Source organism: Notechis scutatus, chromosome 6, assembly GCF_049901735.1.
Source record: "Notechis scutatus isolate UNSWTSFEM ecotype Mainland chromosome 6, rNotScu1.2, whole genome shotgun sequence".
NCBI lineage: Eukaryota > Metazoa > Chordata > Lepidosauria > Squamata > Elapidae > Notechis > Notechis scutatus.
Genome location: NC_142014.1, coordinates 81,395,899 through 81,411,300, shown reverse-complemented (window position 1 = coordinate 81,411,300; position 15,402 = coordinate 81,395,899). Strand labels below are relative to the sequence as shown.

Sequence of the window (15,402 nt, the reverse complement as noted above, 5' to 3'; positions counted from 1 at the left end):
TTTCAGCCATAAAGTAGTTTCATCGGACTTCGCCGCCGACGTTCCCTTGGCTTTTGGGAGGTCATGGGATGGCTCACCCCCAAAACTTTTATCGTGTTGTCAGCCGCCCCAACACTGGTGGGGGTGCGGGCGGGCTGCTACGGGTTCGGCCACGTACGGAAGAACCTGTAGCTAACGTTTATGGCCGGCTCAGAAAACCTCCAAATCCCACCGCTGGCTGGCCCCGCCCACCCCACCCCGCCCCTCCCAGGTGTGCCCACGGGGCCCATTTTGGATGCAGGTAAGTGCAGGGCCAGCGTGGAGACTTGAGGAGGGCAAAAACGTTCCCCTCATCCTCCGGTGGTGGTGCAGGAGGCACCCACCTCTGGCTGGGCGGCATATAGAAATTGGATAAATAAGTCATAAATGTGCCGTAGAGTCGGAAGGCGCCCTGCAAGAAGCTACGTGTTGGACTGGCACCCTGCAGTGTTTCACCCGCAAACAAACAGGCTTCATCGCACCCAGGGCTGTTATTAAAGTGAGCCCAGAGTTGTCAAACTTGCTTACTCTCCTGCGCAACCAAGGTGAGGAAGCCGACCTTGGCAGGAAGTGGGACCTTTTGCACACTTGCAAACAAGTGGCTGTTTTGCCTTACTGGCTCGCATGCTAGCTGGGTTGGTTGGTTGGTTTCCTCCCCTTATTAATAACTCATATGCAACACACACTCCTCTGCTTGTTCCCCCCCACACACACACACACAACAACCCTGTGAGGTGGGATGGAGAGAGAGAGAGAGAGAGAGAGAGAGAGAGAGAGAGAGAGAGAGACTGGCCAAAGGTCACCCAGTTGGCTTTCAGGCCTAAGGCGGAACTAGAACTCTCCGTCTCCTGGTGATTGGCCCAAAGTCACCCAGTTGTCTTTCAGGCCTAAGGCGGGACTAGAACTCACTGTCTCCTGGAGATTGGCCCAAAGTCACCCAGTTGGCTTTCAGGCCTAAGGCGGAACTAGAACTCTCCGTCTCCTGGTGATTGGCCCAAAGTCACCCAGTTGTCTTTCAGGCCTAAGGCGGGACTAGAACTCACTGTCTCCTGGTGATTGGCCCAAAGTCAACCAGTTGGCTTTCAGGCCTAAGGCGGGACTAGAATTTACTGTCTCCTGGTGATTGGCCCAAAGTCACCCAGTTGGCTTTCAGGCCTAAGGCGGGACTAGAACTCCCCGTCTCCTGGTGATTGGCCCAAAGTCACCCAGTTGGCTTTCAGGCCTAAGGTGAAATTAGAACCCCCAGTCTCCTAGTGATTGGTCCAAAGTCACCCAGTCGGCTTTCAGGCCTAAGGCGGGACTAGAATTCACTGTCTCCTGGTGATTGGCCCAAAGTCACCCAGTTGGCTTTCAGGCCTAAGGCGGGACTAGAACCCCCAGTCTCCTAGTGATTGGTCCAAAGTCACCCAGTTGGCTTTCAGGCCTAAGGCAAGACTAGAACTCACCGTCTCCTGGTGATTGGCCCAAAGTCACCCAAATAGATTTCATGCTTAAGGCAGTACTAGAACTCTCTGTCTGCTGGTGATTGGCCCAAAGTCACCCTAACTCTCTGAGGTCCTTTGCAACTCCACAATCCCAATTGTTGGGAACTAGATTTCTTTTTTTTTTTTTTTTTTTTTTTTTTTTTTTTAAAAAAAAAAATATTTAAAAAAAAAAAAAAAAAAGTTGGTCTGATACGGCAAGGGAAAACTTATGTTTTCCTTTCTTGCAGCCACCTCACACTCCCGGCTCATGTCTGTTTTCCAATCCAGCCCTCCTTCCTTCTGTTACTTAGAGCCCATTTCCCTAATCTAGCAAGTTTTAAACCTTATTCTTACATGCCTAGAATCGGTTCCTCACCCTGACATGAGATCCGGTCAGTTTCAAATAGAACAGATTGATATCCTATTTGATATTCTGTTGCCGGCACATACTTTTTCTCCAAGAGAAGAAACGAAAAAACATACAAGTTTTTAAAATTCTGTGGAATATCTGCTCCGGGGTTCCCATTCTGAGTCAGGATCTTTTGCCTGGAGGGGACAGTCACTTTTCGGAGTGTGTGTGCGTGTGTGTGTACCTCGAGACAGCTGTGAGAGCGACAATTCGTAACTCTAAGGAGGAGAAAGCAAGCTGGTGGTGGAAAAATCCCAGTTCTGTATAATTAGCTGCCGTATCAGTAGAAGCTGCTAGTTGGATTTCAAGGTTAAGCATACTTGCTTGATCCCTGAGGGGTTTGCGGCTCTCGAGGTGGGCTTTTTTCGTAGTTGCTGAACCGGAATTTTGGGCTCCAGCTAAATTTCCCCTTTCTGTTTGCGGGGAGGTATTTTACCTGTCGTAGCCAAGTGAAGAACAAGGTTTGAATCACGCCGTGTTTCTTTGGGAAGAGCAGCTGTGGGTTTGGCCCAACGTTCATGAAATTTGGGGACTTGAAGATGAGTGGATTTCAACTCCCAGAATTCTCTAGTGAGTATGCTTTAAGATGGGTGGACTTCAAGTCCCAGAATTCCCCAGCCAGCATGCTTTGAGATGGGTGGACTTCCACTCCCAGAATTCCCCAGCCAGCAGGCTTTGAGATGGGTGAATTTCAAATCCCAGAATTCCCCAGCCGGCATGCTTTAAGATGGGTGGACTTCAAGTCCCAGAATTCCCCAGCCAGCAGGCTTTGAGATGGGTGGACTTCATCTCCCAGAATTCCCCAGCCAGCAGGCTTTGAGATGGGTGGACTTCATCCCCCAGAATTCCCTAGCCAGCAGGCTTTGAAATGGGTGGACTTCAACTCCCAGAATTCCCCAGCCAGCATGCTTTAAGATGGGTGGACTGGGGAATTCTGGGAGTTGAAGACCATCCATTTTAAGCCAAGTTGGCTGAGGAATGCTGGGAGTTGAAGTCTACCCACCTTAAAGCATTCTGGCTAGAGGATTCTAGGAGGTGAAGTCCACTCATGTTAAAGCAGGCTGGCTGGGGAATTGTGGGAATTAAAGTCCACTCATCTTAAATGGGAGTTGAAGCCCAGCCATTTAAAACACGCTAGAGTCAGGTAGAGTATTCCAAACATTGACCACTCTGTTGCTGAAGTTGTATTTCCTGCAATCAAGTTTGGTGCGGTTAACCTTGAGTTTGTATCTATTGTTTGCTCTTGTGTTGTTATGGTTGAAGCTGAAGTATTCATTGACATGTAGGACATTGCAATGTATGATTTTATATACTATACTTAGATCGGAGCAAAGGCGGCGTAGTTCTAGGTTTTCTAGGTCTAGAACACTGCAAAAACATATGGACGACACAACTCGAACAGGGCAAAGCAATAGACGCAATCTACATAGACTTCTGTAAAGCCTTTGATTCAGTGGTACACGACAAACTACTCCTAAAAATAAAATCCTATGGTATCTCTGGACAACTGAATAACTGGATAGAAGCATTCCTGTCAAACAGACAAAAAATGGTCAAAATCGGGAGCGTCCTATCAAATCCAGTACCTGTCAATAGTGGTGTTCCCCAAGGCAGTGTTCTAGGACCAACTCTCTTCATAATCTACATAAACGACCTTTGTGATCATATCAAGAGCAATTGCGTTCTCTTCGCTGATGATGTAAAGCTGTTCAATACCACAGACAATACTGCTACCCTACAAAAAGATCTTGACTATGTATCAGAATGGTCAAACAAATGGCAACTTCAAATCTCAACAAATAAATGCTCTGTCTTACATATTGGCAAAAAAAATCAGAAAATAAAATACAAGCTGAATAGTCAAGATCTTGTTGATGACCCAAGCTCTGTAAAGGACCTTGGAATACTCACCTCTAATGATCTGAGTGCTAGAGCCCACTGCAACTACATAGCCAAAAAGGCATTAAGAGTTACTAACCTAATCCTACGTAGCTTTTTCTCTGGTAATATCACACTACTAACCAGAGCATACAAAACATTTGCTAGACCAATACTCGAATACAGTTCATCAGTCTGGAACCCACATTACGTATCTGATATTAGCACAATTGAGAAAGTCCAGAAATATTTCACAAGAAGAGTTCTCCACTCCTCTACTCGTTGTAGAATACCTTATGCCACCAGACTTGAAATTCTAGAACTAGAAAACCTTGAACTACGCCGTCTTCGGTCTGACTTAAGCATGGTATATAAAATCATACATTGCAATGTCCTACCTGTCAATGAATACTTCAGCTTCAACCATAACAACACAAGAGCACACAATAGATACAAACTCAAGGTAGACCGCACCAAACTTGATGGCAGGAAATACGACTTCAGCAACAGAGTGGTCAATGTCTGGAATACTCTACCCGACTCTGTAGTTTCTTCCCCAAACCCCAAAAACTTTAACCTTAGACTGTCTACTATTGACCTCACCCTTTCCTAAGAGGCCTGTAGGGCGTGCATAAGCGCACCAACGTGCCTACCGTCCCTGTCCTATTGTTTCTCTTATTCTTTTATTTTTCTTATATGTACCCATTTCATGTATTCACTAACTATGTATACATTTATACTTATTATCTTGTAAACAATTGGCAAATCAAATAAATAAATAAATAAATAAATAAATTTCAAGTCTGGTGGCATAAGGTATTCTACAACGAGTAGAGGAGTGGAGAACTCTTCTTGTGAAATATTTCTGGACTTTCCCAACGGTGCTAATATCAGATACGTAATGTGGGTTCCGGATTGATGAGCTGTATTCAAGTATTGGTCTAGCAAATGTTTTGTATGCTCTAGTTAGTAGTGTGATATTACCAGAGAAAAGGCTACGTAGGATTAGGTTAACAACTCTTAATGCCTTTTTGCCTATGTAGTTACAGTGGTCTCTAGCACTTAGATCATTAGAGATTAGAGATCATTAACATTCATGGGCATGCCTGCACATTCCGGTTTGGGCACTCGGTGCTGAAAAAGTTCACCATCGCTGATCTACAGAACACTTGACCTCTTTCATTTTCTATGATTTTGTTTGTATTTTATGGTCCCACCAGTTCTTTCCTGCAGGCAAATGACATTTCTTCCAGAGCTTTCAGTGCACCATTGTTGCCATTTTGGTTGTGCTGTTGTTTGTAGCCCGTCTGGGCGATCTTTAGTGTTCACGGCTTGTTGCACAAGTTGTCCAGATGTTCAGACTATCAAGTCCTCACCATGGACCTGGGATGGGGAGATTTGGAGGTGCGACATTTTTACAGACATCAACACGGGATGGAAGCTGTTCCAAGGGTCAGGTGGTCCTCACGTTATGGCCACAATTAAGCCCAACATTGATGTGGCGAAGCCAGATATTTGTGAAGTGAGTTTGGCCCCCGTTTTACAACTCTTGCAGACACGGTTGTTTGAGTGAATCATTGCAGTTGTGAAGTCAGGCACACGGTTGTTAAGGGATCTGGTTTCCCCCGTGATTTTGATCTTCAGGTCGCAAAAGGGAATCACGTAATCCCGGGGGCATAACTATCGTCATAAATGTGAGTCAGTTGCCGAGTCTCTGAATTTTGATCACGTGACCATGGGGATAGTGCCACGGTCGTAACTGTGAAAAAGGGTCATAAGTCTCTTTTTTCCAGTGATGTTGTGACTTTGTTGTGACTTTTTCCAGTGATGTTGTGACTTCACTAAACAAACAGTTGTAAGTCGAGGCGTACCTTATTGTGAAGTATTATTGTTATTAGATTGTTATATTATTATATTATATTATATATATATATTATATTATTATTATATACAAAAATGACAGCGCACACAGCAAATGAGATAACTATGCTGGGTTTCGTATCACAAATCACCAGTCGAATCCTTCCCAAGTGTTTAGGACTGCGTGATGTATCGGCGGATCATGCGAGCGGATCCCAGTAAGGTGGCCTTCTGCAGCTGACCAATGGTGATCTGGTCAGCACCAATTGTTTTTAAGTGCTTGCCTAGATCTTAGGCACAGCACCCAGTGTGCCCAGTACCACTGGAACCACCTGCACTGGTCTATGCCAGAGTCTCTGCAGTTCGATTCTCAAGTCCTGATACCTGGTGACTTTTTCAAGTTGTTTCTCGTCGATTCTGCTGTTACCAGGTATGGCAATGTCGACGATCCACACTTTTTTCTTCTCCACAATCGTGATATCCGGGGTGTTGTGCTCCAAAACTTTGTCGGTCTGTATTCGGAAGTCCCGCACTAGTTTTGCATGCTCATTTTCGACCACTTTTTCAGGCTTATGATCCTACCAGTTCTTTGCTACAGGCAAAATATTATTATATTATGATATATTACATTATTATATTATATGGTTATATATTATTATTATTATTATTATTATTATTGAAAAAAGAAGGACGGGGTGACATGAGAGAGTCTTCCAATATGTGAGGGGCTGCTTCCAAGAAGAAGGAATCAGATTATCCTCCAAAGCACCAAAAGGCAGGAGAAGAAACAATGGATGGAAACTGATCAAGGAGAGAAGCAACCAAGAACTAAGGAGAGACTTTCTAATAGGGAGGACAATTAACCCGTGGAACTACATGCCACCAGAAGTTGTATGGACTTCATCACTGGAGATTTTCAAGAAGAGATTGGACAGCCACTTGTCTGAAATGGTAGGGGGGTCTCCTGTTTGAGCAGGGGGCTGGACTAGAAGACCTCTAAGGTCCCTTCCAACTCTGTTATTCTGCTCTTGTTTTTCCTTCTTCCTTCCTTCCTTCCTTCCTTCCTTCCTTCCTTCCTTCCTCCCTACCTTTCCTCCCTTCCTCCCTCCCTTCCTTTCTTCCTTTCCTTCCTTCCTTCCTTTCCTTTCCTTTCCTTTCCTTTCCTTCCTTCCTTTCCTTCCTTCCTTCCTTCCTTTCCTTCCTTTCCTTCCTTCTTTCCTTTCCTTTCCTTTCCTTTCCTTTCCTTTCCTCCTTCCTTTCCTTTCCTTTCCTTCCTTCCTTCCTTCCTTCCTTCCTTCCTTCCTTTTCTTCCTTTCCTTCCTTCCTTTCCTCCCTCCCTCCCTTCCCTTTCTTCCTTTCCTTCCTTCCTTTTCTTCCTTTCCTTCCTTTCCTTCCTTCCTTCCTTTCCTTCCTTCCTCCTTCTTTCCTTCCTTACTTTCCTCCCTCCCTCCCTCCTTTCCTTCCTTCCTTCCTTCCTTCCTTCCTTCCTTCCTTCCTTCCTTCCTTCCCTTCCTTCCTTCCTTCCTTCCTTCCTTCCTTCCTTTCTCCATTTCTGGAGGTTTTTAAGAAGAGATTGGACAACCATTTGTCTGAAGTGGTCTAGGGTTTCCTGCGGGGGGGGGGGGCTGGACTAGAAGACCTCCAAGGTCCCTCCCACCTTCCATTCTTCTACGTTCCATCCAACGCCTCTGAAGTTGGTGAGCTGCACAGGTTGGCCACCTGTCACTTTGAGAGCATGGCAGTAACAGGTGAGCGGGCCGCCCGAGCGCCCAAACCAACCCTTGGCGGAGGGGCATCTCTGGAAGAAGAAGAACGCAACCAGGGTCAGCGCTCCTTTGCGCCTGGCTGCGTTTGCGGCGAAGCACTTGAAAGGCTGGCCTGCCCCGCTGGCTCGTGGGTGGCGTGGTCACACCCGTGGAACCAGAATCGGAGGCATTGCAACATCCAGGGCGATCAGTCATCGCCACATTAAAGGAAAACAGGTGGGTGCTTTATTTATTTAATCGTCTGTCCAACGTCAACATCTCAGCTGAAAGTGACTCTGGACTGAATCCAGCAGGAAAGGAAAACAATATATATTTATTTATCTTTTTAAAACACAAACAGTCGCAATTGAACAACTCTGAAAACAATCCTTACGAAAACTAATTTATGCACAAGTTGCTTTTTATCTTTGGCATTTGCCCCCAGTGAGATTGGCTAAAATGTACCTGGACATGAATCCGACATGCTGGAAATGCAACCGGAACCAAGGTACCTTCTATCATATGTGATGGTCGTGTCCGGAAGCCCCCAAATACCGGACTAAAATATGGAGCTGGATGCAAGAAATTGTGGAAGATCGAATAGAGTTTTAACCGGAGTTGTTTCTATTGGGAATAATGAAAGGGATAAATATAAGAAAAGGGTTAAATACATTATATTGCATATATTGACAGCAACAAGGACACAATGTTGGAAACAAAATAATACGCCCCCAGAGGAATGAGTAATTAAAAAATGTCTAGATTGTGCTGAAATGGATAAATTGACATTAAAATTAAAATATAAAGAAGAGTATTACGAAATTTGGGACAATTGGTATGAATGGTTGAACAATAGAAATAAGGATAACGGAGATAAGAAAATTATAGGTAAATGTATATGAATGTAGATAAATGTAGATAAATGTAGATATTTACATGAGATTGGTTTATAATAATGATGGCACAATACTGTTACTATTAAGGTGAAAATGTGTAAAAGATTAAAAAAAAGAACAATACAAATTATTGGGGGAAAAAAGAAAAGTAATTTAAAACTGAAAGCACGGGGATACAAATTGCAAACATGGGTAATAGTCCTCGATGTACGGTGACCATGGAGGCCAGAGTTCTCGTCGCTAAGCGAGGCACCGGTGCAGTGAGGTTTGCCCCGTTATCCGGCCTTCCTGGCCACCATTGTGGAGTGAATCGCTGGGAAAGGATAAGGCGATTCGAGGGCAATAAGAGCCCTCCGTTGCTGCATTTCCTACCCAAAAATGCAAGATAAAAGAGTTTGCAGGAACAAAAGGAAACAAGGCGGAGAACTGGAGGAAAAATTGGAGATGATTTTTTTTTTCCCCCCTGATTATGTTTGTTGGTTTGTAGATCAAACGCGGGATGCGGTGGCTCAGCGGCTAAGACGCTGAGCTTGTCGATCAGAAAGGTCGGCAGTTCGGCGGTTCGAATCCCCAGAGCCGTGTCATGGAGTGAGCTCCCGTTACTTGTCCCAGCTTCTGCCAACCTAGCATGTAAAAAAAATGCAAGTAGAAAAATAGGAAACACCTTTGGTGGGAAGGGAACAGCATTCTGTGCGCCTTCGGCATTGAGTCCTGCCGGCCGCATGACCATGGAGACGTCTTTGGACAGCGCTGGCTCTTCTTGGCTTTGGAACGGAGATGAGCAGCGCCCCCTGGAGCCGGAAACGACTAGCACGTCTGTTTGAGGGGAACCTTTACCTTTATATCAAACTTCTCTATTTTTTTTTTAAATTTACTTTGACAACAAACATGAACAAATACAAACATAAAACATCAAATGAAACCATCTTTCCATTACATACAGTGTGTCGGTTGGTACATATCTCCTGTGTACAATATCAACTGTCTATCTTTCCTGGTTTAAATTAAACTTCATATTATATAAATCAGCTATGCATATTATATGATCATTGTTATTATCTCATTAGGCTAGAATTATAAATTCACATCATCCTTTTCGAGCAAAACTTAACTTTTACAAAATCTAATTTGTGTTATCAGACATTCCATTATAATCGTTATATTCAATAATAAAATATTGTTACATTATATATATATTAAATTTCTCGACACGCTCGCTCTTCGGCGGCCCTGGGGGAAAGGCATCGTTGCTTCTAGTTGGGTTGGTCTGCTTTGGCAGGGGAGGAAATTTTACCGATGCCCGCTGGCAAAATGTTTATGGAGATCATCCAATCGTCCAGGTCATAGTTGTCCCAAAGGTGCTTTTTACAAAAGGCGAGGGAATAACAGATTAACAGAGTTGGAAGGGACTTCAGAGGTCATCTCGCCCAACCCTCTGTCCAAGCAGGAGACCAATGATTATCCAATCGGGACCTTGGAGAGTTTTTTTTTAAATATATTTTTATTAATTTTTTTTTTTACCTCGTAAGACATCCTGGTATCATCAATGTTCTTGGCATCTATACAAGATTTTGGGTTAAATATCATAATACATTGTATTGCCTTTATCTACTATTAAATAATATCTTTAGCTATAATTACTATTCTTATATCTTTATATAGTTTACAACATTTTATTTTACTTTCTTAAGACCCTGGAGTTTCAGTGGACAACCAGCTAAATAGGAGCCAGCTGTGTGCAGCAGCAGCCAAAAAAGCCAACGCAATCCTAACAGGGGGATACAATCAGGATCAAGGGAGGTCCTAATACCACTCTATAAAGCCTTAGTAAGGCCACACCTAGAGTCCTGCATCCAGTTTTGGTCACCACATTATAAAAAAGATGTTGAGGCTCTAGAAAAAGTACAGAGAAGAGCAACCAGGATGATTAAGGATTGGAGGTTCAAACATACGACAAAGGGTTGCAGGAACTGGGCCTGGCTAGTCTAGGGAAGAGAAGGACCAGGGGAGACAGGAGAGCAGCCTTCACTAGAGTAGCCATTCCCGAGTTCTTGTAACCGTTCCTTCATGTGTTTTAGCCTCCTAATCATCTTTGTGGCTCTTCTCTGCACTCTTGCCAGAGTCTCAACTTTTTTTACATCAGGGTGACCAAAACTGAATGCAGCATTCCAAACGTGGCCTTACCAAGGCCTTGTAAAGTGGTATTCATGCTAAGTGATCTTGATTCTATATCTGTTAATGGCAGCCTAGGATCGCATTGGCTTTTTGGGCTGCAGCAGCACACGGCTGGCTCCAGTGGTGGGATTCATAATTTTTTACTGCCAGATCTGTGGGTGTGGCTTGGTGGGCGTGGCATTCTGTGGGAGTGGTGGGGGAAGGTTACTGCAAAATCCCCTTCTCTCCCCACCCCACTAACCTGCTTTCCAGCTCCATTCTCCTGTGCAGGGCAACCAAAGAAGACTCAGCCGATCAGCTGGGACTCAATGGGAGGTGGAGCATAGATGGGGGCGGGGCCAGTCAGAGGGGGCCTTTGCCGGTTCTCCAAACTACTCAAAATTTCCACTACCGGTTCTCCAGAACTGGTCCGAATTGGCTGAATCCCACCTCTGGCTGGCTCCTATTTCTTTCTTTTTTTTTTTTAAACAAATTTTATTCAGTTTTTCACATTAAAAACAAAAATCTCTTTTTAGTGGACAACATATTTCCGGGTCATCACCTTTACATACAAATAGGACAGCAATTATACATTCATATATGCATACTTAATTCTATTATTACCTTTTCCATTCCAAATTTTCAGCAAGGAGAGAAACAAACACATTAATTCTAGCCTCTTTCATTAATCACAAGGAAAGTCTTCGCCTTTTTCCCCTATCTTTTTATTTAGGGTTTTTCGAACCTCAATATTCCAGCACAGTCCAGTCTCCAATTTGTAAACTTTATTATTATTATTTTTTGACAATCTTAAGTCCAGCTTTATTTTATGCCTGTTTATTGCCAAGATATTTTAGTCCAAGATATTTTAGTTAAATCTTTAGTTCCAGCTTCTTCCTTTCCCGGTTCGAAGCCCCGCTTAGCTGTCAAAAATATTTTCTTTTTTTTCCCCCTGTCCCTTTGTAATTTCGCTGCTCACTTTTCTTTTCTTAAAAACTCCATGTTACCTTAATCCCGGCGTACTTTTGTTTAGTTGTATTGCTCAGTTGTCCTGGTTCAGATGTTATCCACCTCTTTCTTCCCTCCTGCACAAATCTTAATCCAGCTGAGTCCTCCTCTTTGAGGTGGCCATTTTAAACCACCGCTGCAGTCGTCTTCGGGGAGGAAAAAGACCAAGCCCGGGGGGGGGGAGATGCAGCTCCCCTCAACCTGGCTTGCGGCTTCCCCTTACTCCGCCGCCCCTCCAAGGCAGCTTCAGCCCCTCATCGTAATGATCGGGGCTCTCCAACGAAAGAGCACAGACCATAGCCGCAGAGAATCGCGATCTACGGTCCGTCAGCGAGGAGGCTCCGCCTTCTTCCCTGGCTGGCTCCTATTTCTTGTTGGTGACCTTCCTTCCTTCCAAGTGTCCAGGCGGTTCTCCTGAGTCCCAATGGATGGAGGCTTCCCTAAACCAGCCCCTTCAAATCTCATCTCATAGTCCGAGGGCGGTGGGGGGGGGAAGCAGCTGGACTGTAGCCACGGAGCCCTTCGGGATCTCCCCTGGCAGGCCTTCCTTGGAAAACGCTTACTTGCCGGTTCCAGATTTGGGTTCCGGTGCCTGATTTCTTCTCGGCTTCTCCTTCCAGGCTCTTCGACAAGGGGCAGTAAGTGGGGGGGCGGCTGAACAATGAACCCCCATCCACGTCGCATCCGTCTGAAGCCCTGGCTGGTGGCCCAGGTGAACAGCAGCCAGTACCCAGGTCTGCGCTGGGTAGATCCGGAGCAGAAGAGGTTTTGCATCCCCTGGCGCCATGCCACCCGTCACATGCCCAGCCAGGATGACGAGAACACCATCTTCAAGGTGAGCCCCGGGACGGAGGAGGATGGGCGGGGGGGTGTGTGGTTGGTCCGCCACCGATTCGCCCCGGTTTGGGCAAACCGGTTGCCAATTTTATCCTTTTTAATGGCTGGTTCAGCGAACCTGCCAATCCAGGAGTTGGGATTCCAGCGGTGTAACAACTGGATCAGCGAGCACGTGCATATCCCGCCAAATGCTGGCTCGATATGCGCACGCAGCATTTGCAACTTACCTTCTGCTGCAAGCCCTGTGTATTAAACAGCTGACGCGTGCTGCATGGATCAGCTGAGCTGGAAAACCCGGAAATTAAGCACAGACTAGAGCCGGGGTGGGTTGGTGTGGATCCAACAGCTGATCGTTGGAGCGAACGGGTTCGCTCCCAGCTGATCTTTGAACCAGGCTGAGCCGGTAGAATCCCATCCCTGGGCAAATCCCACCCCTAGCTGTTCTCACTTACCCTGATCCTCCCCTCCCAGGAGTGTCCACATGGCCCATTTGGGATCCCAGGTAAGGGCAGGGTCTGCACCGAGCCTCAGGGAGGACAAAAAAACAGGCCTCCCGGACAGTGGTGGGATTCAAAAAGTTTTACTACCAGTTCTGTGCGTGTGGCTTGGTGGCCATGGCTTGGTGGGTGTGGTGTGGCTTGGGCGTGGTTTGTTGGACGTAGCAGGGGAAGGATATACTGCAAAATCCCCCTTCCCTCCCCACCCCCACTAACCTGGTTTCCAGCTCTGTTCTCCTGGGCAGGGCAACCAAAGGAGACCCAGCCGATCAGCTGGGACTCAATGGGAGGCAGAGAATAGATGGGGTTGGCGGGGTCAAGTCAGAGGTGGGATTGGCCGGTTCTCCTAACTACTCAACATTTCCGCTACCGGTTCTGCAGAACCGGTCAGAACCAGCTGAATACCCACCTCTGCTGTGGACTTCAACTCCCAAAATTCCTCAACCCTCCATGGTGGCTGGGGGATTCTGGGAGTTGAAATCCACCCATCTTAAAAGTTCCAAATAGTTGAGATACCGCTCTGAATCTAAACTTGACAACTTCTATTCAAGATTTGTGGACTTCAATTCCCAGAATTCCTCAGCCCTCCATCTTGGCTGAGGGGTGTTTCTGGGAGTTTGAAGTCCACCCATCCACCCAGCTGGGACTCAATGGGAGGAGGAGAATACATCTATTCTTGGGTTGGTGGGGCCAGTCAGAGATGGGGTTGGCTGGTTCTCCAAACGACTCAACATTTTCACTACCGGTTCTGCAGAACCTGTCAGAACCAGCTGAATCTCACCTCTGCTCCCGGAGGTTCTGCTGTTTTTGCTCTCCCGGAGGCCCAGGGGAGGGTGAAATAGAGGCCTTCCACCGTGGTGCAAGAGACCGACTAGAGAAGATAAAGGTACCACGCCCACCCTGTCACATGACCACACTCACCTAGCCACACCCACCTAGCCACGCCCACCTAGCCACGCCCACGGAACCGGTAGTAAAAATATTTGCATCCCACCCCGGGTTACAAAAAGTTGTACCCATTTTGTTGTAAATCGAGAACTCCCTCATTCGAAAAGACAAAACAGAATGACCCCAGGAGGGCAAAAAAATAAAAAAATAAAACAACCCAGTGGGAACCAGAGGAAGTTTGGGACTTCCTGCAGGCTTCCCCAGTGACTTTGCTTTGGAGAAGACGGCGGGAAAATCCTCCGAAATCTCACGCTCTTTCCTTTCTCGCAACGGACAGGCCTGGGCCAAAGAAACGGGCAAATACAACGAGGGCGTAGACGAGCCGGATCCGGCCAAATGGAAGGCCAACCTGCGTTGTGCCCTCAACAAAAGCCGGGAGTTCAGCCTGATCTACGACGGGACCAAAGACACGCCGATGCAGCCCTACAAGATTTACGAGGTCTGCGACGCACCCCTGCCCAACGGAGGTACCGGCTGGTTTTGCAATGCCATTACTTTGTGTGTCCCCCACCCAAACTGGTGAAGTCACACGGGGAACCATGGATTCTCTGCTGCCCCAGCACAAGAGGTCCCTTACCACCCCCCAAAAGGTTGCAGAGATACTTGCAAGGAAATTATGCTCATCCCCTCTCTCTCTTTTTTTCTTTTCTTTTCTTTTCTTTTCTTTTTGCTTTGCTTTGCTTTAGTTTTGCTTTTGCTTTGCTTTGCTTTCATTCTTTCCTTCCTCCTTTCCCTCTTTCCTTTCCTTTCCTCCTTTCCTTTCCCTTCCTTTCCTTCTTTCTTTCCTTTCCTTCCTCCTTTCCTTTCCTTCCTCCTTTCCTTCTTTCCTTTCCTCCTTTTATTTCTTTTCCTTCTTTCCTTCCTTTCCTTTCCTTTCCTTCTTTCCTTTCCTTTCCTTTCCTTTCCTTCTTTCCTTTCCTTTCCCTTCCTTTCCTTCTTTCCTTCTTCCTTTCCTTTCCTTCCTCCTTTCCTTTCCTTCCTCCTTTCCTTCTTTCCTTTCCTTTCCTTTCCTTTCCTCCTTTCCTTTCCTTTGCTTCTTTCCTTTCCTTTCCTTTCTCCTTTCCTTTCCTTTCCCTTCCTTTCCTTCTTTCCTTCTTCCTTTCCTTTCCTTCCTCCTTTCCTTTCCTTCCTCCTTTCCTTCTTTCCTTTCCTCCTTTTATTTCTTTTCCTTTCCTTTCCTTTCCTTTCCTTCCTTTCCTTCCTTTCCTCCTTTCCTTTCTCCTTTCCTTTCCTAGCCTATCATTTTCCTCCTCCTCCTCTTCTTCCTCTTCCTTTCTGTCTTCCTTCCTCCTTCCTAATCCTTCCTTTCTTTCTTTCTTTCTTTCTTTCTTTCTTTCTTTCTTTCTTTCTTTCTTTCTTTCTTTCTTTCTTTCTTTCTTTCTTTCTTTCTTTCTTTCTTTCTTTCTTTCTTTCCTGACTCCCTCCCTTTTCTCCCCTTCCTTCCCTCTTCACTCCTCCCCCCCTTCTTATTTTTCTTCTCTCCTCCCTCCCTTCCTATTTTCTCTTTCCTCCCTTCCTCTCCTCCTCCTCCTCGCTTCCCTCCCTCCTTCCCAGCCCTTTTAATTTCTCCTTTCCTTTCTTTCTCCTCCTCCCCCTCCTCCTCCCTCCTGTCCTTCCTTCCTGTCTGCTCAAGACAGGTTGGGCAGGTTCTGGAAGAGCTATAAAACCTGCCAGTCCTGATGGGTTGAA

General features: G+C 45.9%; 1 protein-coding gene across 2 annotated transcripts in view; it reads left to right on the top strand.

Moving 5' to 3' along the window:
• IRF5 (interferon regulatory factor 5) overlaps positions 1-15,402 on the top strand; it is a 51,371-nt gene that overhangs the window by 21,996 nt on the left and 13,973 nt on the right. For both annotated transcript variants that reach the window (XM_087968957.1, XM_087968958.1), the window contains exons 2-3: positions 12,052-12,266; positions 13,991-14,180. In XM_087968957.1, coding sequence (XP_087825083.1) covers positions 12,093-12,266; positions 13,991-14,180 — 364 coding nt within the window. In that variant the 5' untranslated portion in view covers positions 12,052-12,092. The remainder of the gene's footprint in view (positions 1-12,051; positions 12,267-13,990; positions 14,181-15,402) is intronic.